Source organism: Ceratotherium simum, chromosome 14 (assembly GCF_057802395.1).
Source record: "Ceratotherium simum simum isolate JZ-2026a chromosome 14, ASM5780239v1, whole genome shotgun sequence".
In the NCBI taxonomy this organism is placed as follows: Eukaryota; Metazoa; Chordata; class Mammalia; order Perissodactyla; family Rhinocerotidae; genus Ceratotherium; species Ceratotherium simum.
In genome coordinates, this window is record NC_141913.1 from 43,952 (window position 1) to 69,531 (window position 25,580).

At 41.6% G+C, this 25,580-nt stretch overlaps 1 protein-coding gene across 22 annotated transcripts in view; it reads right to left on the bottom strand.

Annotated features, from left to right (window-relative positions):
- Nucleotides 1-939: 939 nt before the first annotated feature.
- The window catches only part of EPB41L3 (erythrocyte membrane protein band 4.1 like 3), a 237,465-nt gene continuing 212,824 nt past the window's right edge, over nucleotides 940-25,580 (bottom strand). For 10 of the 22 annotated variants that reach the window (XM_087438856.1, XM_087438851.1, XM_087438852.1 and 7 more), the window contains 11 exons: nucleotides 19,659-19,712; nucleotides 16,255-16,290; nucleotides 15,952-16,017; nucleotides 15,305-15,496; nucleotides 6,891-7,013; nucleotides 5,942-6,313; nucleotides 4,767-4,904; nucleotides 4,182-4,280; nucleotides 3,646-3,726; nucleotides 3,255-3,371; nucleotides 940-2,058 (listed from right to left, as the gene is read on the bottom strand). In XM_087438856.1, the coding sequence (XP_087294982.1) occupies nucleotides 3,261-3,371; nucleotides 3,646-3,726; nucleotides 4,182-4,280; nucleotides 4,767-4,904; nucleotides 5,942-6,313; nucleotides 6,891-7,013; nucleotides 15,305-15,496; nucleotides 15,952-16,017; nucleotides 16,255-16,290; nucleotides 19,659-19,712 (1,272 nt within the window). In that variant the 3' untranslated portion in view covers nucleotides 940-2,058; nucleotides 3,255-3,260. Of the gene's footprint in view, nucleotides 2,059-3,254; nucleotides 3,372-3,645; nucleotides 3,727-4,181; nucleotides 4,281-4,766; nucleotides 4,905-5,941; nucleotides 6,314-6,890; nucleotides 7,014-7,518; nucleotides 8,245-15,304; nucleotides 15,497-15,951; nucleotides 16,018-16,254; nucleotides 16,291-19,658; nucleotides 19,713-24,615; nucleotides 25,180-25,580 lie in introns of all 22 variants that reach the window. The other 12 variants (XM_087438860.1, XM_087438850.1, XM_087438859.1 and 9 more) reach the window with 8 other exon arrangements.

Below are 25,580 nucleotides of genomic sequence, written 5' to 3' on the forward strand. Positions count from 1 at the left end.
TCCCTGATGATGTATAATTTTATAAAAATGAATGGGCACTTATCGCTGAGGACAGAGATACATGAAACATTAGGTCTGGTTTAAAACAGAGAACACAGTTACAACTTGATGGACACAAACTGAGCACACTGGGTGCGGGCATCCTTGGGAGGCCACTTACCATTTTTGTATCAATAAAGTATTAATTTTTCTCAATACATTTTTTCATTGGCTTCAAATATAATTAAAATGATGCTTCAGTTTCTAAAATTAACACTTAGTATTTCTAGTAAGGACAAGCTGATAACTCGAGAGAAAAATGATAATTAGACTCTTAATAACATCAAGATATGTGGTCAAATCTAACAATTTTCTGAAAAAAATTTTCTAAAAATTAGAGGTTGTTAAAAAAAATTGGAAAGTTAGATAAAGCATGACATGGTAGGAAATGCCAGCAAGTACATTTAGGTGTTGGTGTTAGGTTGGCAGTTGGTAACAAAAAATCTTATTCTCAGTCCCTGGCACGCAAGGAGTTTGATGGGGAGGAGCTGCAGGACCACTCTGCACGCCTCTGTAGAGCGCAGCGGGGAATCCGTTCAGCTATGGAGCTGATGTGTGAGACAAGTGTTTCTTTGGTAGATTAAAAGCACCCAGAAACACTGGTTTTATAGCAGAGCCTCTTTTCTCATAAAAAAAAAAAATCAAAACTTTGAAAATGAGATTCTCTTTGATAATTAGTTGTACTTTTCAAGACCTTCATAGGCAATCAAACATTTATATGTATGTATTTTGTTCCCATCTCCATACCTTAAAGGGTGCGTCCCCTGAATCGCCACGTAGGCCTTCTCACCTGTAAAAAGACGGCTGTCTGTACAGTGCAGAGGGACGAGACCTTCGATGTCATGCAAATGTTACCTCTGGCTAAATACACACAACACTGAAATGACTGCACACGGAGAATTAGAGGTTTAAATGCATTTGCCATTTTTATTTCGCTACGCAGAAACGTACATTCACCACGGGCTGTGTGATGCAGTTGACAGTGTAATGGAGAATATATCTTTCTGAAGGCTATTTATAACTAAACACTAAATAGTTTAATTACAGTGGAAATTCTGTACAGTTTAAGGCTTGGCTCTGCACTAGATTGTAAATATGGACCAGATTTTGGAAATAAAATCTTTTTCAAGTAAAAGAAGAAAAATCAATTTAAAAATACAAGGAAGAAGAAATGAAGAGAGAGAAAAAAAAAATCCCAACAGGTTTTTCTGGAGTGAAATTTCATAATATGGTAAACTAACAAAAATACAGGTTTTCTTCCCAAAATAATGACAATTTACATATTTAGGACTTGTTAGGAAACTCTGGAAAGCTTTTCAGATTGAACGCAGACCGAAGTGGACAAGGAAAAAATCACATCTTTATGGTAAAATCAGTACTACCTTATAATGAATTAAATTAGATACACAAAACAGGATTGTAAGCATTAAATATTTCCAGAGGATCAGAGAGTCATCACTGTTCATGGGTGAGAGTAGCAAACCCAGACAAAACAAAGACAATATTCAAGTTGTTTACTGAATTGACTCGGTTATTGGCACATCTAATCTGGAATAAACCTGACACACTGGACCTAGACAGCTTCTAGCATTTCAGGGTAACCTTCATTGATCTGTAAACAAAAGAGCTGTCACCCAAGAAACTGCAGTTTGGTTTAGACTTGAATAGTACTGAGCTACGGAAGGCATGAACTGTTTATGTTATGTGAGATCACGGCGTATATTGTCAGTTATGAACGTGCAGGTGTAGCTGAAAACTTAGACATTTTGTGAAAATTAAAAATGCTGCTCTTTTGTAATTGTATCATTGCTTCATGCAGTATCAGTTTAGTGATGCTGACTCGGATTGTGTTATAAGGGAAGATCTGCCAGTGTCTTTATTTAGGGGCAAGGTCAGTTCTTCTGGATGGAAATCTCCCACCGGCAGATGCAAGTCAGCTGGGTTCGAGGAGGAGTCCACAGAGGCTCTGGCTCTCCTAGTGGGTGGCATGCCTGGATTCGTGTGCAGGCTGAGCTATTCCTGTAGAAAAGAGATTTGATCAGTTACTCATTTGAAAACACCTGCGAGTATTCCTCAGATCAAGGTCATAAAAAAGTATCTTGCAGGTTATTAAATGCTCTTTTTGACAAGATAACCATAAAATATGAGTGTAAGTCACTGGTACATGTTCTATTAAATACCTACAGCATCACCCAGGTGGCTGAAGCTCACAGAAGGAAATCTTTTTTTGCTTTCTATCTTCCAACTTACATTATTAATTTGAATATAGTAAGTTATTTTCATATTTTTTTCTGTAAGAGAGGCAACTCATCAATCTATAGTTCTTAAATCAATGTTAGAGAACTCACTAATTTCATTTATACATGCAAAGTGTTTAAGAGACTTTCATCACAGAATCAAGTGTGCAGGTAGCTTGACTGTTGCATTCTGCACTCAAAGTCCTCTAGGGATGCTCAGGGCCCGCCGTGCTCTTGCATGGCAGGTCAGTGTGCACGGCAAGTCTGTGCATACACAGAACATGCTGTCTGCTCGTGACGCTGGCCAAGCAGCAGCTGGAAAGGCACGCGCTTTCTGGAGAAAAGCAGGACCACAGGACTGCATTTTTGCCTCCTCCTGAGACACAATGCTACACTAAGGGGAAAAAAATCATCCCAAAGAATGCAGAAAATATAAGACATCCAAAATGAAAGTGAGTGCTCAGGTTTCAAATTAAAAAAACAAAGCAAAACAAAAGCATAAACAGGCTATAACCAAGGATACTTCAAGAGAAAGCTTACAACGAGACAACGTTGTCATCAAAGGGAGAAAGCAGTCTACTTGACTTTATTTCCCTACTATTTGGAACACACAAATTGCACCTCTCAGAACAAAACTGCCTTAGTTTTGATTAGGCCACATGGCAAGTGAAATCAAATTTGCTATGTGTACAGGGCATGGGTTAAATAAAAGGGCACATCAGTGAAGCCACGCAAGCAAAGACTCTGCTTTCTCTTTATCCTCTAATCGGCACAGTGTATGCAAAAAGTCCACAGAATGGAACCTCCAAATTTGAAACAAACCAGCACCCACAAACCAATTCCCCAATCCTCTTGGGTAACTAGCCCTGCAAATGCCAGTGAGAGCAAAAAGAAAAGAGAGGAGTCAGGTGAAGGAGGAGAGGCAAGTACCCCATGCCACCTACCAGCCAAGCCTAGAGAACCCGCATCACCTCTTACCTGGGTTCAGTCCTCTCCATCTTCTGGGGTGATCTCTGTCTCTTTATGGACCACCACTTTGGTCACTGACATGTCAGGGTGCTGCTCTTTGGCCTCTTTAATTGCCTGAGCCAGAGCCTATCCCCAGGAAATCACAGAAGGGCAAAGACAAAAAGGAGGTGGAACGTGCATGATCAGTAGCAAGGAGGAAACTTATGAACTAGATCTACATACACAATTTACAAACGAGGTACAATGATTGCAAAAGGAATCATACATTGTCTACTGGAAAGCTAATTCAGAAAGCTGTTTAGACTACATGCTGGACTAGCAGAATAGCATTGGGAAGAGTAGGGCCAACTAGTGTTTCTCTGTTTCTCTGCCAGAGAATTTGCCATCTCATATACACTACCTGGTCATGGTCAATGTCCGCATCTCCTGTGATGACTATGCGCTTCTCAATCCTTGTCTCTGAAATGCCCCCTTTCACAGTCTGAAAGAACAGACAAGTGTCACGAACCTACCCACTTGGACGAACAGTCCTTGTTCAGTGGGCAAAATGGCAGAACATGCTGACTGAGTTTTAAGTAACATCATTCATTCTTTAAGAATTGAAACAGAATTCTATGGCAGTTATGTAAGACTGTTAATCTCAGAAGCGACGACAGAATGGAGTCCTTTGGGTTTGGCTGGCCAGTGTTTCTGGAACACCTACTACATGCCAACTCCTGGAATTAAGTGTTAAGTAAAGGATATTGGAATGTGGAATGTGTATTCCTAAACAGAAACCAGCACATGAGGACAAATGCACCATAACCACAGTAGCTGTGGCAGCTCTGACGCAGCTCTCCTGGTATCCTGACGTTCCTGTAACAGTTGGCTTGCACAGCCCACTGTGGAAGACATTCTGAAGGAGTGCCTCACTGTCTCCGTCCCCACTCCACTTACTTTGGTGATGTGCGTGGTGGTCGTGGTGCTGGTAGTTTCAGATGTGATCGTCTGTGCGCTCATCAGCACACCCGGCTCCAAATCAGCCCCAGGATCAACCTAAGCGAGCAGAGGAACAGACACCACACTCAAGTATTTGCACTACCCTTCAGACGCTGACTACGTTAGCTCAGGGCACTTCCATGGTTCCGTCATCTTTCACCATCACTACGCTGTTCCGTCAGGCTCTGGGGCTGCTGCTGTGAGCAAGACGGAACCACACACGGCCAGAGGTAACCGTCATTAAACAACTAGGACTTCAGCAATGTGAGCAGTGGCTGGTTGAGCTGATGTTTTTCCTTATCTTCAGCTAGGGAAAGAAGTTTCTGGGCCTTTTTCTATGTTTTGAGACATATGCAGACCTGCTTGAGCCGCCGGCTGCTCCGTGATGAGCCGTGCAGTGGCAGTTACTGCTCTGCTGTGGAGAGACCGCCAGCTGCTGGTCCTCTTGAGGCCACGAACCTCAGGCCGCCACACTTGAATGTGCTAAGTCATTAAAGTGGGTAAACACGGGGCCGGGGCCTTGGTCTCCACACACTGTCTTACCTGTGAGGATTCATACGTTATGGTTTTCGTTTCTGTGTGAACTACTGGTACTTCCTTGGTAGAAATTTCAAGCTTTACTCCTCCTGGTAAAACACTGCCAAAACTGATGGTTTCTGTCTTCAGAGCCGATGGCTGTACCTAGGGGAGGTAAGTAGAGGGGCTATGAGAGTTTGTACAAACACATTGATTTTTTCCGCCCCTCTTGGTGGATATAAATAAGCACAGATTAGTATGAAATCAATGTTGACATACAACACGGCGGGGGGTAAGCTGAGGAATGCAGCACACAACAGACAGATGTCTAACAGTCTCTCAGAATTCCATAGCCGTTGTTATATGGAATGTTCCAGGTAAAGGAAAATATTTTGAAGAAAATAAAAACCTATTTTACATTCCCCCTCCTCTATCTCGTAAACTAATCTTAGTTTAAAAATCATAAATTAGCCTTTTTTTTTTTTGTGAGGAAGATCGGCCCTGAGCTAACATCTGCCAATCCCCCTCTTTTTGCTGAGCAAGACTGGCCCTGGGCTAACATCCGTGCCCATCTTCCTCCACTTTATATGGGACGCCACCACAGCATGGCTTGCCAAGCGGTGCATCGGTGCGCGCCTGGGATCCGAATTGGCGAACCCTGGGCCGCCGCAGCAGAGTGCACACACTTAACCGCTTGCGCCACTGGGCCGGCCCCAAATTAGCCTTTTATTAAATAACTTCTTGGAAAGAAGGAACAAGTAATAAGACATTAACCTCTCATATACTTCAAGAAACTCAATAAAAGAGGATAAAGAATGAAGTTCTGGCATCTGTTACCTGGGCAAGTATGGTTTCTTGTCCTTCTGGAAAACTACACTGAGTAGAAATAATTTATCAGATTTTCTAATATCTTGGCTGGCCATGCATTCCCCAGGTTTACTGCCAATTACAATAGTTATGAGAGTAGAAACCACTTTCTGGAACTACACGTTATTAATAATCATTCTATATGTCTGCATGTGACCCCACAGATGGAAACCACCTGGAGAGCTGTGCTCGCCTTGTGAAAGGAAACATGAGGGAAACACACTGCACCGGGAGAAGGCAGAGCACTCAATGGGGCTCCCTCTGGATGCTGAACTCAGCGGCAAGGGCTCCTGGGGAAGTGTTCCGTTAGTGCTAAAAGTAACAGTGCTAGTTACCTCAAAATGAGGTTTTTGTTCCAAAGTTTCAGAGATGTGGATTGCCGCACCCTGCTCCTCCTCTGGCTCATGGGAAGCAGTGGCCATCTCTTCTGGTTTGAGGACAGCTTGATCGGCCACCTCTCCTTTTTCCTCGTTAGCCTCCTCAGTCAGAGCAGAACCGTCCTTCCCTTTAGCGCTAAAAGCATCAGCAGATGCTGCCTGGGCTGCGGCATCCCCGTCATCTGCAGCCACGTGAGAGGCATCCCCGCTCGCGTGCACATGCTGCACGTGTCTTTCCTCCACCAGCGCGGTTTCCTGCACAATCTTCTCAGGGCCCAGTGGGTGCGGGTGCTGGGTTGTTTCGGTGGACTCCGTCTTGGTTTCTGTTTTCTGGATGGGAAAAGACTGTGGGTCAGTGTGACTCTCTATAAACCAGAGGTCAAAAAATAAAAAAACAAAAGAAGCCACTCACCAGGATGCCTAAAGCCAGTGTCAAGTGCTTATAACCAGAAACACTTACAGAAAATATAAACCAGCCTTCACTCCTCCCACCAGGCTGCGTGGTACCTGCCCCTGCCCTGGCACACACATTCGAGCCTGGGCTGCTACTTCAGGACATCCGCAAAGGAAACAGACAGCAGTATAAAGCACAATCGAAAGACAAAACACGAAAGCACTGCAGCACGTTCACGCTGGTTTTGGCTGCTTGCTCAGACCTAACAGGTGACATAAAATACTTAAAACAATTACATGCTGTTAAAATTTCTCAACATGATTGCCTTTTGAATATTCCTGAAATGGAACTGAAGGCAAGCAGGCTCAAAGGAAAATACACACCTGTGAGGTGTGTAAGGCAAAGCCACCTGGGTGCAAAACACACACACATACACACACACACACACCAAAAAGGCATAAAGAAAGGCAACAGGCAGAGTCAGGAACACCAAGGATGCAAGCAAATGGCCACCTGAACCCAGCTCTGAGGAGCAGAAGTAACCCCTCCTATGAATTCTGTTGGTTTTCTTGCAGACTCTAATAAACTGAAGATTTCAGAGCCATCCATGAGCTTTTCACCAGAAGACTGTTTAGTCTGAGTGAACAAAGAAATGGAGAGTCAACCACAGAGACAGGTACACAGACAGGTACATACATTTACAGCTGATTAGACAAAACTCTAGGCAGAGGAAGAGGGAGGGAGGATGAAGGAATCTAGATTGGATACAGAATTTGGAAACAGAAAAGAATGGGAAATAAAATAGCAAACTGAGGTGACCGTGAGCTCTGGTTTGGTAAAGCAGAGTTATTAGGATTAGGGCAATGCTGGTTTAGGCAGATCACTTTCTCCCTTCATTGCAAGCCACAGCAGCACTACCATATCTCGAGACAGGGAGCTGGAAACAAAATGGAAAGTGTTTTAACGCTTACATCGCACTGCAGTATTGATTTAACCACAAAAAAAATTAAAAAGCTTGGGTTGGCTGCTCTCAACATAAAGCCAAGCAGCAAGAGAAACAGAGGCTCGGGCGGGAGGGCGCTGCCTCAAGCACGTCATGCTGGAATCTGGAACGGTGGCCCGAACGAAAGGCACCGGTTACCGGGTCTCGGGGTGCTGCCGACTCGGTAACATAATGAGCAGCAGCAATGGTGACAGCCGGTTCCTGGGAATATCTCCATTCAGACAGGCTCTTCCTTCTGGGACCAAAGAGGCCCACTTTTAAGGCCTCACTCTCCGGTGCTTGCTCCCCTTTGCTGAACCACACGCTCCCCAGGCCAGCGTGGAGAGCCGCATCCCCGCCCAGCACCTGAGCTCTCCCAAGGTCTTCTTCAGGACTCTGCCTTCGAGACTCAGCTTCCTTGATGGGAGACAAGGATTCTGACAATTTTCGCTTTGGAGTATGGACCTCAGGTCCTCTCTCGGATTTCTCATCAGCAATGGCTTCCAGGACCTCATACTCTGCCATGACAGGGATGGTCTTCACTGACTCGGAAAATCCTCTCTCCATTTTCTGAAGACCGTCAAGAGTGGAGGGCTGCACTACCTTCTCACCAGCTTTTCCAGTCATAGTAACAATTTTTCCAGACACAGTGTCATAGGATTTTCCTAGAGTGTATATTTTCTGTTTGCTTTCTTCTTTCAATTGCACTTCTTGGGCCAAGTTGTAGAAGCTCTGCATGTCAATGGCACCAGATCTTAGCATGTCCGCGGGGATGTCACCAGTTGTACTGCTCACAGTCACCACCTTGAGAGTCACAATCTTTTTCGAATCACCATCAACTACCTCAGTGGGTATTTTGTCTACAATAACCCAATCCTCTGTACCCTATATTCAAAATATAAAAGCTAAATTAGAAATTCTGATGGTATCTCATTTCTAAAATAAGAATCCTGTAAGAAACTCAGGGTGAGAGCTGCATGCAGGTCTGTGATGTGCCTGTGCAGGGCTGGTGTCCTTATCTCATAATCATGACTGCAATCTCTTCTCATCTGAAATTTATAAACCTTAACCTTCAACTTGAAATACAGTCTGCATGCACAGCTGCAATTTTAGGTTTCTTTAAAAGAGAACATGCTTTCGTGGTAAATTTTACAAGAAAAATAACTGATCTTATGCTAAATGTCTGATCATTTTATATTTCAACATTAAATAACATTGTTGAAGTTGTTGTACCAGTTATTTAGCTTTACTTATGTGGACACAAAAAGACAGTTTTCCAGATGAAACAACACTGTGCTTCATATCTGCTGTTCTCACAGAGAACCTGCCAGCATTCCACAAATTTCTGTGAATACATTTTCCATGTTGTGAATGATATTTTCTTATACAGGAGATCAAATCCACTATGGCACTTATTATCCAATAAATATTGAGTGTGCCTGAGTTCAAGGCATTGTAATGAAATATTTCCCACCATTGGGACACTGTGGGAGCCTGTCATAAATAGGCCATAGTGGTCTGTACAGTGCTTCAGTATCATCGGTAGCTGAAGTGCATCATCTGAGTAGTTTCCTTAGTGTTAGTTCCAATAAGGCAGAAGAAATGAAAGTTAAGAAACTTTTGTATTGAGAAGCCTCTTAGGATGTGACAAGGCAGCTGACGAGTCTCACAGGCTACAGAGGGAGGAGAAGCTAGCCAGGGCAGACGGGCACTCTGGTGTACACTTTAATCCAGGATGTTTTCTACTTTCATATTTATCGTGGCCTGAAAACTCGAATCTAGAAATATGTGTCTGTAGATTAATCTACATGCTGGTGCTGGATTAAATGAAACGAATTGAAAAATAACCTCTAGGGCCGATGGGACAGTTTTCTGGAAAATGATATGACGAGAGGTAACCAGAGAGCCCGCGGAGTCCCCCTCCTACATTTTCTTTATCACACTCAGCTAGTGGGAAACCAATAACAGTTCACAACTTTCAAAATCAGTCAAGGTCATCTAAACTACTCTATGGGTAAAACAGATAGCGAAAAGTCCCAATAATATTATTAGAAAGCATAATCATAATGCTTCAATGACCACACACAGATATAATCACCTGGGAGCAAAAGCCATAAAGAAATGCTAGCTGATAACTAAAATAGTAAAAAAAATTCCGAATTCCCCTCCCCAGAATCTAAGCAAAAATGATACACCTACCTTAGTTTTAAACAAGGTTTAAATTTTAAAAGAAAAATAAAACTAAAGACATTTTAATGACACTGAAATCTGAAGAGCAATTCTCTTTCGGAAAATTCCTATATGTTTGTTTTTTACCTGAGACTCAGGGAATGGAGAGCTTCCTTGCTGCAAAAATATAACTTTTTTAGAAATCTCTCTTTCTTCTTTGGTCTGTTTGAATAAAGGGGGTTGGGTTGGAGAAAGGAAGCAGACAGTTTCCAAAAAGGCAAGTTAGGAAGAGAGTTCTTTTATTGTGCTATACATGTAATAGTCATTCTTTTTTTTCTGAAGAAGTAAATTACTGTTTATCAATTTGAAAAATGGTCTGAAACCATCTCAAAGTTTCATAATTATTTCCAAAGCGTAACGGATTACCTTCTGAAACTCGTATTTGTATGACTCAAACCCTTCTCATCCTGCAAACACAGAACACGCAGGAGCAAGGGAAAGTGCTCGTGGCACCGGAGCAGCGTCCCCGCGTCTGTCACCCACATCACCAAAGTCAGTGTTAAAAGTAAATGTTCACATTAAAAAAAATTAAGTTAGAACTAAATTCTCACTTCTGTTTCTGACAAATACTTGAATATTCCCCATTTAGGGGCTGCTTGATATAGAGTAAGGAAACGCACGGGGGGTCACAGCATTAGCTGTAAATTTGAATCAACCCCATTATGCCCAGATAGACTTCTTTACTGTTCCCCAAATAAATAAAAAATATAATCAAGATTATAAGTTTATTTGAAATTTTATAACATGATGGATAATTTTAAAGTAATTTCAAAATACCTTGGCGAAAAATTATTTCACATTGTTTTTCTTTAATATATAAAATTAAGAAAGAAACATTAAATATATCATGTCAGAACTAGTTTTTCCCTTTTACCTACTTTTTATTCCTTTCTTTACTATTAAATAAGCATAATTCAAGTGGCAACACATTAGCTACCGAACCCGTCTCTGTGCACAGCGTACAACTCCACAGGGTTGTGACAAAAAGGACAGCTGGGAAAATTAATCTAAAAAATAGTAACAGAAAGTTCAAAGTTTCTATAAGAATGAAATTTTAAAATAAATCCTATTGTAAACAATATAATTTTATGAGATCTATTTAAAATTCCTGTGTGTCTACAATCTATCAGTACCACTTTCAATCGTTTTCCTGTAAGGAGTTGTAGGGGAGCATCTGGAATGTTCTCCTGAAGGACCTACTGATAGATTTTGACACCACTGTTCTTATATGCTCCTTTTTAATGAGGAACAAGTAAGACACTTTTGAAGGGAAAAAACCCCCTGTCCCGCCTCGTTTTGGAGAAAGGTGCTGGAAGAGATAAAACGCACCATGTGGAATCATTCAATGTGGATTTTTGTTTGTTTTTTTCTTACTCTCAATTGTAGCCTCTTTTTCAAACAGAAATAAGAAACAAGAAGGAAAGGTCAAAATTGTAGGTAGTTTTCAGATTACCACTGTTAGGCCTCTAATTATATTAATCACTGAACTAAATATTTTTCCTAAGAAGAAAGCTTAAAAAACAATCACAGCAGGAAAACAGTGCTTTTCAGCATCTCCTGTTATCTGACATCAACTAATTTCAAAAACATCTGTGTCAGTAACTGAAAACATCAACACCATATGCATTCAGAACTGTGTATGTCCATAACAGAAAAGGGTCACCTAAGGGGGTAGATTGTAAAATTAAATCCTATCTCTGGTCAACCCCTACCCAGTTAGTTCAGCCAAAGAGAAGTGAAGAGGTATTGATCAAGAAAAGCTGATAATCGAAAACACTGGCTTTCAATATGTGTTAGAATAGAGTCAAATGTATACCCCAACCATTTTGTTTAGTTACTAAACATTCATCTCTATATCATAATTGGGAAACAATGCCCTACTCTGGCATAAAAATTCTCAGAGGTGTTCCTCACTCTCGGGTGATCAAGGGTTTCTACAGAGCTGACTCAAGTCTGCCTGGGTCAGGGCTGTGCATTAGCGTTTGTGGAGAACTTTTAAACCATGGTGATTCACAGAGTGTACCCATGACTAACTGAATCAGACTCTGACGCAGAATCCAGTGTCAGTATTGTAAAAATTTCCCACAGGTGATTACTTTAACATGCACCTCGAGTTGCCCCCTAGGCCTGGATGGAAAGTCACAGACGTCAGATTCCGAGCATGGAGATAATTCTCTCTCTCCATAAACAGATGATCCACGGTGAATGAATGTTTTGCCCAGTTTGAGGCCCATCCAAGGCCTGAATAGCAAAAGTAAAGCTGGACAAGAAAGCAGACAAACACGCAGAGTCGATTCTAGTCCGCCACGGCAGCTCCGTTCTGTCAAGATGCTGTGAACACTGAACCCCTGCTCCTATAGGGCAAATGCAGGGTTAGGTTCCTGGGACCCTCTGGTCAGGGTATTTTCATCAACTGATCAACACATAACCTTGTTTTATATGTGTTTCTCTTTAAAGACTCCTTTCTAAATACGTATTTTTTTATCCATTAACATTGAACTCACAGCCAAGAGCATGGTACCTTATTCCTGAAGGAAGCTCATCTAACACACGTGTTGCCCATAAGGCACACCACAGCCTCCTTGTGCTTAGGAGCACTGGACAGCACCTCAGCACTATGCTCTGGGGTCATCTGCAACAGCACAATCACCAACAAAAACACAAAAGAGCAAAAATCTGGCACTAAATAGGCTGTAAAAAGGACACTTCTTTATAGGATGAGAGCTGAAACAAGTAGATGGAGTACTGCCTGTTCAACCTCAGCCGGGGATGTGTGCACCGAGCAACTTAAATCTTTCACCACTCCACACCTGTTGGTGAATGACCACATAAGTTCTGTGAATACTGATCTTAGGGTTACAATAAATTTGCAAATATGGAATCTGCGAATAAGGAGGATCAATTGCACTAAGCTTATATACCGATAAAACTACCAGCTATGTTAAACAAGAGGATGGTCTTGGCACTGCATGAGTGCTGAGGAGTATTCCATTTTGGTTGGGATTTGGAAACTTTTAGTATTCAAGTAACTACGAAGGAATGCTATGAAGGATTGTTTTTAAAAACAATCACTGAGATTACCAAAAAAAATCCAACTAAGCTGGGGGTCACTGAACTGAAGTTTCTTCACCATTCTGACTCAAACAGTATTACTTTATTTGGGATGTCACTTTTTGAATTAAGTTAAATTAAACATTTCCTTTTAGAAATAATTGTACTTCTTTCTAAACTGGCCCATTACTGTTTTAATTGATTTAAAGTGGAACATATTAAATAATAGGATGATATCTTTAGTTATTTACTTAGAAAAATAACTCCCTGCTGATAAAAATCTTTTAGTTAAGTGTTCGTAGACAGATATGCTTTGTATGTACCTAGCTGGCAGGATAACATTTATCTTTTGTGCTTTCCACAAAACAAATAACAAAATACAGAAATTGGCAAGAATTCACAGCAGAACTTTCTGGGTTGTCCTTAGGGCTCTCTCCAGGGCCCTCCAAAGGAGTATAAACTTGGATGTCATCAAGGGTCCTAGAGGAGGGTCGGGAGGGAGCCCCAAGGCCGAGGAAAGCGCACGGAGCTCTAACTGCCCCAAAGAGACCGCTCTTCCTCTGGGACTTGCCGCTCCTCAGAGATGCTTTTCCAGAGTGCCTCTGATAACCAGGGTTAATCAGCCTTGTTTTTATGAAGGTCTTCTTTACATCTAACCAAATCTTTCTACAATTTCCTCTCTTCGTGGCAGTGGTGGAGCACTGAGGCACGGCCTCTGCATCACAACTCAGAAGATACTTGAAAGCAGTTACTAAGCCAGCCTTTGGTCTTCTCCAGTCTAAATAACCAAACTGCTCTGCTCTTCTGCAGAAGACAGGTTTCCATCCTTTAATCATTTAAAAAAAAAATCCTTTCTTGGGCTCACTGCGGTTTCTGTGCACTAACACAGAAAAGGCACTGACATCCAGGGCAAGTTCAGTACATTCAGAGTATCAGCCCTTCAGGGGATTCGTGTTCTCTGGGTTCAGCAATGTCATTCTCTAAGAATCAGAGGATTTAATGAGTGAAGAAAATTTTTTTACCAGTCTAATGGCCTAGACTTTTAAAGTCCCTTGTTTATTAACCATCACCCTTTAACTTCTCTAAGCTTCTACCCGAACGTCCACTCAGAGTGGCTGTGCCTGCCACTGCCCTGAGTAACAGCCTGGCAGGAGAGGCTTGGCTTTTGCGGTTTATTTTGTTTTTGGTGGCTATTGAGTGTTTTTGTGACTTAATCCAGTATCTGCCATCTTCAGGGCCAGAATGGTCTTTATTATTTCCAACAGAGACAGTAGAAACAGAAAAAGCCAAACCTGACCAATTACAATAAAATTTATGCAATCATAACTAAAAGTGGTATTCTTAATAATGCAGGGACTACAATATTTAAATCAATCTGAATGTGAAACTTCTGTCTCTTGAAGCTCAAGTAATCTGAATGAAACTGGTGTCTAATGGTACAGGAATACTTTAGTAACAGCACTTTTCTTTTATTCTGCATAAAAAGGCCCTTTTCAAAGTAATTCAAATGGACATAAACCTTGTCACTTTTTAGTTGGGATTGGAGTTCTCATGACCATAGTGCTTGTGGTCATTTTTGATACACAGCTTTCACAGGATGTTTAGAAAATGATCAAAATGAGTGTAATTCTATTATTATCCTTACTGCAAGGACATAAGCATTGTATATTGACTACTATTTTAAGGATTTTTCTCCCATAAAGGCTTAAGTTTTAATTTTCTTCTGTACTTGTTTTCTGGACCAATATCTTACAATAAAGGAGTCTTGATAAGAAAGAAGTTAATCAATATGATGCTAGGAAGACGGAGTTTTAAAAAACTACTTCTTTTGAAAGACAGAGCAAGATGATGTCTAATAGCCCACAGTCATATTAGCACCACTGTCACTGGTGGGGGCCTGAAGGAACCCCAGCTGGACCCTCGTCCTCTGGCTGAGCATGTACAGAGAGCTCTCCTATACGGTAGACTCGTAGAAAGACATTCTGGCCTCTACCTTCCCTATTAAAAATCAAATAACAACTGATTATAAATCAGTTAAAATAACCAGTCATATATTTTAAAAAAACAGTTATAAATAAAAATCAAACACTGATTATACCAGTAACAGCCTGGTGTAGTATTTCCAGAGTAAAACAGGTCTTGAAATGCTATCAAGTTCAGGTCACCATTTAGTCAAATATTAGACTATCTCAATAAGCCTCATCTTGCAATTGATGAGAAATACTCAGGAGCTTTCAGAAATACTCAGGAGACTATCTCAATAAGCCTCATCTTGCAATTGATGAGAAATACATGGTAGTCACATTAATGCAGCAGCAGAAATATATTCAGAAAAAGTGTCAGTTCATTAAGATAGTATCTCCATTTCTCCCAGATGTGAAATCTATGTTTCCAGCTAGAATAAGCAGATTGGCACCACAGCTTCCCCGTGGCTACCTGTTCACACTAAGCACCACCAGAGGCGATTATACACCCCTCAGCCACTTCATCACTTGACTCTATAGCCCTTCCTTGGAGCACTGAGGACATTAGTTCAGGTTATACACAGACAAGTGGTGAGATCCTCTACTCAAGAGCGTGCCAAATCCTTCCCCCAGCGGTGAGCCTGCAGAGAAGCGAGGCTAGGGAGCAGAAGACAGCTGCAGCCCAAAGCCTGGATACCAACCTCTTCAGGGACCAGTGGCTCAATCATGGGCGCATCCTCCTGCCTGGCGGCCAGTCGCACGGGGGAGGTGGAAAGCCTCTTTTCCCATTCATTCGTCACGGTGGTGTCTGTGGAGGTTTCTAAAAAGGTTCTTTTCAGCTCACTAATATTGGTCTGATGTTTCATCAGGTCATCTTGAGTTTTATCTAGCTCCTATATTCAGAACATAAAGAACCCAACAGTCAACATTTTACTTGTTTTCCTTCCTGTTCTCTCTCTTTGTTTAAAGTAATATCAATCTCATTAGTAATCAAAATAAAAGAATTTTGATCAGAGCTCAAGACACCACCACAAACACTCTGGTGAAAATGTGATATTTCTGAGGAAAAAAAAAATCTAGTTCACGCAAGCATAAAAATCAAGAGTTTTAAAAGGTAAATTGTAAAAAGTGTAAATTCACATGTAACCAGAGAGAATTAAAATAAATACACACACAAGAAAAGGGTTCTATATCTAGGAGAGAGGAAGGAATCACAGTAAGCTAAGAAGTCATCCCCACTTATTCACAGGTGAGAGCATGGTTCATGCATCATAGTACGAGCCCATAGGTATGTCACTCAAAGAAAATCAACACACACAAACATGCACTGGTATATACCAATACCAACCTCTAACATAAGATTACTATGTTTGACATACACATTTTCACCCTTTATTCGCTTAATCAGACTATTCTGAAAAAAGTGGAAAGAAAGGGAAACGTGAGTGACATGGTAGTCACGAGAACAAACGCCATCCTCCACACTGCACCAGCACCATGGTAACCGGCCACAGGAACAAAGGTCCCCCCTCCACACAGCACCGTCAACGGGGTAACCGGCCACAGAGCATGCTGGCAGATGTAACGCCGGAGACGAACAATGACTTATCACACACTGGGTTTTGCTTTCGTTTTACTTTTAATTTTCTACCTGTGCCTTGAGCTCTGCATCTTCCTCTTGGTCCGACTGCCAGCATCAAGAAAGAGCGGGAAATAAAGTCTTACCATGCAATTGACTCTAAGATTGAAGAACTATGGTCTATACAGACTTGCTAAGTGGGGCACTGGTTTGCTCTTGCAGATGGACGACATTTCTTTCTTATACACAAACCACAACATTCTCACACACAAATTATGAAGCTTGACAAGAAGACAGGAGGACAAGACTCCTTGCTCAGTGGGTTCTTGGCACTTGAGCCTCGGAGACTTCCAAGTGTGACCAAGCACACACACGTGCTTGGGAGGTGACAGCTAGGGCTTAGAGGGCTGTCGTTAATGGACATTAGAAATTATTCAAGAAGAATAGGAAATCACATTAAAATTAAAATGCACAAGAATGGCTATGACTACCCAATAACGAGAGCTCCCTTAGAGAGTATTAATCCTCACAATAGTCCTGTGAGGTTAGCTATTATTATCCCCAATTTGTAGACCAGAGAACTGCGGCTCAAAGAATTTTTTTTTTTTTTTTTTTTTTGGTGAGGAAGATTAGCCCTGAGCTAACATCTGTTGCCAGTCCTCCTCTTTTTACTGAGGAAGATTGGCCCTGGGCTAACATCTGTGCCCGTCTTCCTCTACTTTATATGTGGGATACCTGCCACAGCGTGGCTTGATAAGCAGTGTGCAGGTCCGTGCCCGGGATCTGAACCTGTGAACCCCAGGCCGCCGAAGTGGAGCATGCGAACTTAACCACTACGCCACCAGGCCAGCCCCTGTGGCTCAAAGAATTTAACACAGAGGTTCCCACATTTTAAACTTTTTTGAACCCATATACTTAAAAACAAATTTGGCTGGGGAGAAGTCTGATAAAGTTTAAAAAAAAAAACGTTAAAAAACAAAGAAATCAACTACCATCAACATTAACATCATTTCTTTAAAACACAGACAGGATAATTTTTGAGTTTTTAACAACTACAACAAATTTATCTAAAAGCCACTTCATTACCCTTATTTTTCTAATTTGAAAGACCTGTCTAATCCTTGGGCTGGTACATATCCGAGTACCAAACACCAGGTAACTAGGCCAAGCCACACAAGCATCAGCAGTGAAGCCGCGGTCCTCACCCCGGGCACCCTGACCCAGAGCTGGCCTTATGCCCCGGGACAAGAGGAGGTCCAGAGTGCAATTACAGGTGAGAAGAGGGCGACATGTGAGCAAGTGGCCTTAAGCAAATCAATTAGTCTATCTGGGTCTCAGTTTCCTTATCTGTCATGAGGACAAGACCACCTGCCCAGCATGCCCCACCCTGCACTACTTTGTGCTGGCTCCCAAGACAAGAGAAGGGAAAGCGTTTACAAGTGTCAGAGAACACACAGATAATTCTAACAGTGCTGGCGGATGCTAATGCTTCAGTGGTGGTGGGTTCACATCACATCGTTTTATTTTTAAGCTTCACAATCTACCTATGTTACTTGAATTTGCATGCTTCAAATGTTATATATAATTTAAAACTGCTATAAAAATGTAAAGTATTATTATTAAAATATTTTTCATTTATAGCACACATTAGGATTACAAGGAAGTTTACTGAATGTATTAACAAGTAGCTACATGTAACTAATTCTTACAAAATTAAGATGTAATTTTGTTATACTTGGCATAAAAAATTATTAACTTGTAATAAATTTATATGTAATTGCTTAAAAGAATCTGCATACTACAGTCATGCACCACATAACTTTTTGGTCAACGATGGACTGCATATACAACGGTCGTCCCGTAAGATTAGTACCGTGGAGCCTAGGTGTGTAGCAGGCTGTTCCATCTAGGTTTGTGTAAGTAACTCTATGATGTTCACACAGCAATGAAGTCACCTAATGACGCATTTCTTAGAATGTATTCCTGTCATTAAGTGACACATGACTAGTTTTACAATATTATTTTTAACTTTAAAAAACTGATTTCTAAGCTTTGAACTGAACTCTGGCATTTCCAAAGGAATAAACTTAATAAAACTCCATTTTGAAATGTTTTTCTGAAGATATATTCAATTAAATGATGTATAGATACTACTTACAACATTTTTAGTTCTTCCTAAATACCCAACTAGAAAATATTGTTATTATTGGATGATGTAAAAAACAACCTAAAGTAAATACTATTACAAAGTAAAAAATAAATTCTGCTAGCACTTTAGGAGATGAACATCTTGACTTCCCTTACTATAGATAAATATTGTTGTTACAGAAATTTTAATTAGTTACTGGTAGAGAAGATTTGAAAAAGAACATAAGCTATACACACATTTAATGTATTCTTAAGAATTAATAAAGGATAAATAATAGCATAGTATCTCTCCTATCATTGTTCAATGTGATCATGGTTTTTTTCAATAAACTACTAACAGCAATTTGCTAATTTTCTCTTCCTTAGAGAAGTCAATTCTGGTTTTTTTTTTTTTGGTGAGAAAGATTAGCCCTGGGCTAACATCCGTGCCCATCTTCCTCTACTTTATATGGGACGTCGCCACAGCATGGCTTGATAAGTGGTGTGTCAGTCCGCGCCCGGGATCTGGGCCTGCAAACCCTGGGACACTGAAGCAGAGTGCGCGCACTTAACCGCTACACCACTGGGCCGGCCAGAGAATTTATTTCTTTTGAGTGATGTAAGCTATGTGCAGCCCAGGAAGATGAGTTAAGGGAAGAATTAGAATTTTGACAAGTATTATTTGACCATTTGGGATTTAAAAATATATCTGTATCCAGTCTATAAGCTAATTAAATTAATTGTGACCCTCCTCCCCACTCATCATGGCTATCAAGCATAAATAGTCTCTCATTTGGGATAAGGGAATACTTTTTTTAAAAAAAATAATTTTCAGTTTAGTCAAGGGTTACCAAAATATGATTCCAAAATTGACCAAGTCAACAGTGCCTGGGAACTTGTTAGAAATGCAAATTCTTGGGCCGGTTGGGTGCGTGCGCTCCGCTGCTGGCGGCCCGGGTTCGGATCCCGGGCGCGCACCGACGCACCGCTTCTCCGGCCATGAGGAGGCCGCATCCCACATACAGCAACTAGAAGGATGTGCAACTATGACCTACAACTATCTACTGGGGCTTTGGGGGGGGGGGGGAAGAAAAAAAAGAAATGCAAATTCTTGAGTCTCACCCCAAACCTTCTTCTGAATGAGAAACATACAGATGGGACCTCTAGATCATTCTGATGCAGGCCCGAGTTTGAGACCCACGGGTCTAGGCAATTAAATATATGTAACTCCTACTGTTACAGTTAGAATTTATCTCCACTAGAAAAGCATATGCAGTTCCTAAATGCAGAGCCCCCCACAAAGCATGTTTGCTAGGCAACTACCAGCCACCCTCAGTTATGATACTAACCTCTGTGGCGGTGGTTTCCCCGTCAGCTGCAGTGTCTGTGCGCTCACTGTCAGTCTATTGATCACAGAAGTGATCAGGTTCCAGAAGGTAGGCAGGAATAGAAAACAAACCCATCTGGTCAAATAGGGTACAGCACAGGTCCAACAGCTCATTCTCTTTCTCTGTGATCTGTATCGTATTACCTTCCCCACAAGAATGCAGGTTCAAGCAAAAGCAAAAGAGAGGCCAGAGCTAGGTTTCAGCAGCAGAGCCACTGGGAGGGAGACCAGGGCATACGGCCTGCGGGAGCCGCAGGGACTGTGTTAGCCAAGCTGACTTCTGTGGGGTCATGTCTCAGGAAAACCAAACTGTCATTCTTTCCTCCCCTTTTAACTAAATCCCTGAGAAAGACCTCCTAAAAATGTTAATGCAAATAAAATTGATGTTTATGTTTTTTATCTAGTAATATGTCACATTTGAAAGGTAAATTAAAATGTAAATTTAAATAAAAAGCTACTGTAACCATCACTTGACTTTCAGCCCCTCATTTATACCATTTTGATAATCCATATCCCTCTATGACCATCAGGCTGTCTGCTTTGCTTATTAATCATAAAAAGCACATGCCAGTGACTCACAGGCACATGTTTTATAGATGAAAAACGTAACTCGATTTTCAAGTAGCATTGCTAACTAGATATTTTTTAAGAGTGTATGTTGTTTATTTTGCCCCACCTTCCAATATAAAGAGGTATATCAAAGTATGTATTTAAATATCTCATTCCAAAAAAACCATTCAAATGAAGCAAATAATAATAACTAAAAAAAAAGAGAGAGAGAGAGAGAAAGACATCTACTTGGAAACAAATAAAACAAAGCACAGCATTTGACAAAGCCTAGGTTTTTAAGAGAGAATCACAATAGTAATTTCAGGACTAGTTTTGAATCTGTTTCATAGAGGTTTATGATTTAAAACAAAAACTATTTTCTCCGGAGTAGAGCAGAGTCATAGCCACTGAAAATGGTACATCTAAATGCCTTACTATAATATTAGCTGACGTCTGCTCCAAAAATATCAACTAATTATTAATAAAATTCCCCTGAGCAAAGATGTGTGATTAATATTTTGAAAAGAAAAACCAAAACTGGGGGCTGTAAGCTTGCGACTCTGCCTCTTAGAATAGTCCTTCACTCCGGAGGACAAGGAGGAGCAAGACGGGGCGACTGGGGCACTTGTGCTCACAGCAACATAGCTCTGGCCAGGCGGGCTTCCCGGCACTGGCGAAACTTTCATTGCATATGTTCCTAAAAGAAAAGGAATCAGAATTCATGCCTGGCGTGTACGCTTGAGGTGGCCATGTTGGCACCCTTGCTACTATGCCTAAGTGGAAAATAATTCTCAGTACGCTGGTAAAGAAAGCGTGCTGATATATTTTCATGACCCGACCACCCTGGCAACACCTGGGGGTGGCCACTCGTCTTCTTAGAAGGGTGAGGACTGCCATGGCATTAGCATGGCTTCCGCACTGATAGTCCAGGGAGAGGCCAGCTCAAGTCAGGAACACAGAATAACTTACAGAAATTGGAAGCTTTTAACAACAAGTAAGAATGACCTGTGCTCAGTGTGCTAAGTAGTTGTGCAAAGAGTTCAATAGTTCAGGAAAGTATTTATCCTCCTATATAGATTATCTCCGTCACGGCTTTAAATTTACTTCAGTAACGTTCCAAGCACCTTGGTGTTAAATTACCACTGTGGCTACAAGTGAGGGGTCTGATGCCAGACGGACATGAGCTCAAATCCTGCTATGTAAATCTGTGACACACTGAGCACGTTTTATATTTAATCCCAACTTCCTTCTTGTAAAATGGGAAAAATAATAGCCCTAACTATATCAGGTAATGGATACTAAATGCTTTATACAATGCCTGACACACACACAGCTAAAAATGCCTATAATAGTTGTGACGTATTGATATCAATATAATATTCCATAATTATTACTACTATTTTTCCTAGCTATACACAAAGAAATAGCGTAGGCCATATTCAAACTCCCTCAAATTTCTACTTAGCACCTAGTCAGTCAGTCATTCAACAAACATAGTGCCTGGTCAATAAATAGTTAATAAATGAAGGAATAAAGGCTGAATAAAGCAGCTTTAATAGCAACTGTTATTTGTATAACACACTATGACTAAACAAAACCGCAAAACATATAGCACATCATAAACTATCATATAAAACTATGTTTATACGATTTAAAATGTTAAAATTAGGTGATCAATTTTTTCCTCCAGATTTGAATCCATCTCCTTTTTTTTTGTATTAATAGAAAATTCCTCACAAACTTGACACATAATTACATTCTCTGGTATAATGAGCTAAATTCTTCTTATGTTTCTTGATATTCTCCCTTTTCATTTGACCATTCTGAAACTATAAGAGAAAAAAAAAGTGATTGCCCAGCCGCTTTATAGTTTGAAATGATTAAGCCTTTCGTTACTGGGTTTTGCTCTTGAGAAAGGCTGGAACTAATTAAGCCACTATATCACATGGAAAATATGTAAGTAGTGATGATAAAATATTTAAAAAGAATTACAGTCATTAGTGATTTTGCAAAACAAAAGTGACAGAGCTGAACTATATGTTATGAAATCACGCAGTTTAGCTGCCAAAGTGCTTGAGGCCTAGAGAATAACACAGGCCAAGTAAACAGATGGCATTTTTTTCACCTGAATGACCTACATATGGGTTCTCTAGCTCAGCATGAACTACAGTGCACAGCTCTTAACACTTGGGGTTAATAGACAACATTGAACAGATGGCCAAATGCGAAGTCTCCTGTCAGGAGAGTTGTCATGGCTGAACAGGCCTGCGAGGAGGCTGCGAAGACTGCCACAGCCAGCACTGGCGTGCAGTCTCAGGGGTTTGCAATGACACGGAGTCATGGACTGGGCAGCTCCCGTCCCACTGCCACCAGCTGCAACAAGTAACTGCTGTGATTTGTTTTGCCAATGTAATGCAGACATGCCCAAGAATAACATGAATTCTCATGCACTGATTACAACAAGAGGTGCACCCCGGATTAGGCACAAGAGCTGTGTGGTTTGCTACATACAAGTTCAGTTGTTTAGTGTTCAGAACAGCATAAAACGACAATCTTTTTGCTTTATGTTAGCTTGATGACTAACTCCATTGCTAAAGGAAAAATATATGTCTAGGTTGGAAACCAGCTAATATTATAAATAGTCTTTTTAGATAATATTGTGTTCTTAACTGTTGTATGTTTTAGTCTTACACCATTTGATAATATTGCCACGGTGAGAAATAGTGAAGCCTAGGATTTAAAGTAGTTTTCTCTTAAAATATTTTCTATGTATGAAAATAGTTTTATGTATTTGTGTGTGTGTGTGTGTGTGTGTGTGTGTGTATAGTTGGAGCTAAGTCATATACGACCCAAGATCCTTGAAAAGGGCTCTTATGCAATACCAAATTAAAAAGCCTAAACTTGTATTTGAAACATCTTTGAGACCATTGCCATTATTTTTCCTTCTACTGCAAAGAAATGGTCATAATACCACCAAATATAGATCCTTACACACCCTCACAATGCTACATACTCACAGATACAGCTCAAATTACGACTTCTAGCTAAGCACAGAACTGAACAGACTTCCTTTTCTTTACTTAATGTTGCTTTGACTTTGTGATTTTTTTCCCAAATGCTAGGAGTACTGGGCTTGTCTCCTGCCACAAAAATCCTTGTTTCGTGGGAACAGAAGAGCTAGAGGGGCCGGGGGAGGTGAGAGCAGTGGGGCAGGTGACAGCTGGGTGCTTCCGTCAGCAGCTTCTGTTCTTTTTCCCTGCAGTCTATGTGAAGCCTATAAAAAGGGAAACTGCTGGGGCTGTTCGCACAGATACGAGTGGTGCGAAAGGACAGCACTTAAGAGGAAAAACTCCTGGCTACGACGTCAACCCACCCGATGGCTTAGATGAGGGACAGGAGACTGCCAGGCGGCAGGCCTTCACAAATGGAGGCTGAAGGCTCAAGTCCTTTCCACACTAAACACTTTCCTGGCTGAGATCCACAGAGGCCCATCCATCTTCCCTGACCTTACCAGCCTGTCCAGTGTGTGTGGGTTTTTTGGCTTTGGCCAGAGTTGAAAGAATCGCTGCCACCCAATATATGCTTTGGCATTCCTAGTACTGATGAAATTTCAGCCCATTTTTACAACGTGTGGAAACCTTAGGTGAGTCTTTTCCTGACTGTTTCAAACTTGCTGCACTCAACTGCACTTCTTTCTGGGCCAGTTTCTGCCCCACCAAAGGCTGACGTCACATGGGCGTTTTCAACTACTCAAACGGTCTTTCTGACCCAACACACCCGTAGGATCTGGCTCACCTCTGTGAGTAACAATGACAGTTTGGCAATGACAGTAGAAGAGAGCAGCGGGGACACTTCAGAATCTCCAGGGAGGAGAGGCATTTACAATTTTGGAAAGCTACCCAGACGATGATGATGCATCCCTACAGCGTGTCCTCTCCCACCTCACCTTAAGCATCGTTTACCCAGAGTGTATCACCACCGTGCGTGATTGTATCAGGAACATACATCTAGTCCAAAGTTATTGATCTGTCTTATCTGTAATTTACTTTATTAAATGATAACTGAATCTTGAGTTTTTACATAGCTAACAGGTTATCTAAAATTGACTTGTGGCCGAGTCCTTCACAACCCGGATAATTCAGTGGGTAGCAGAGCGATTCTGGCTGGGCTCAGACTGCTCCATCCACATGGTGTTGTGCCTAACCCTGGGGCTGGCCGTACTCCGCAACACACAAAAACCTCTTCACGTATTTGCACAGACAATAAATGAGGCTCTGAAAGTAGGACGACTATCGCAGCAGCGTCTACCACTGTTTTGGACCGAAGCCCCGACCACGACAGGGAAGTGTGTTCTGTGCTGAGGTACACACCTCTTCCTCTGCACTGTCACTCAGGTCATTGTCTAGTGAGGCACTCAAGGAGGCCGCCTTGGGCTCCAGGTAGCAGAGGCACATAGCCAGAGGGAAGGAGAGAGTGAGGGCATACGGCACTGAGAAGGAGGCAGAGAGCAGGAAGAAAAAGATGAAGAGGACACAGGGCAAGAGGGAGGGTGAGCGGATTGGGAGATAATGCTGCAAGCTCTGCGGGAGGAGGCTGCTTTCAGACAGGTTGGGAAAAGAGAGGTAGCCATCGTCATCTAGAAGAGAAGGGAATGACTCAGGGAGCTGCAAGGAGAAGGAAAACAGGGTGGTCCCTCTGCCAGGTTGCTGTTTGTAGCTAAAGGCCACATCTTGGTCCCCTAAATATGGCTTCCCTTTGCCTTCAGAGTCCAAGGGGGGCTCTCCGTGCACATGCACAGTTTCTTTGGATGGCTCGAAACCTGGCGGTTGGTGGTCATTCTCCTTACACCTCCTAGGGAGCTCTGTGGGAGATGCAGGGGGACGATGGGCTGATGCAGGGGACAGGGGACGTGAGTCAGTGCCAAGCCCAGATGACTGATGTGAAAGAGAGAGAGACAGAAAGCAGCAAACAGAGGTGCAAAGGGACAAAAAGAAAACTGCAATTAGTTAATTTTCTTATGGGAATCAGTATAAAATTGTAAAACAAGAACTTTAGCTCTAGGGTTGTCCATGTACTTAAAGAACTCAAGCTGCATGCCAACACTGCCACGAGTGGCTGCCATCTTCCCAACAGACCGTCAAGTACAGGGTGCGCTTTTTAAAAAATTCACAACAGAAGATGCGTGTGGGCAATCTCAAAGTCTACATGTTTCACATGATCCAAAAATTTTGTTTAGACCAACAACTCTAGAAGGTTTTAGGGTTTTGAGAGCAAACATAACTCTCCGATCTCTTAAAATCAAGACTTTCAATAACTTCTCCTGATCTCCAGCTAA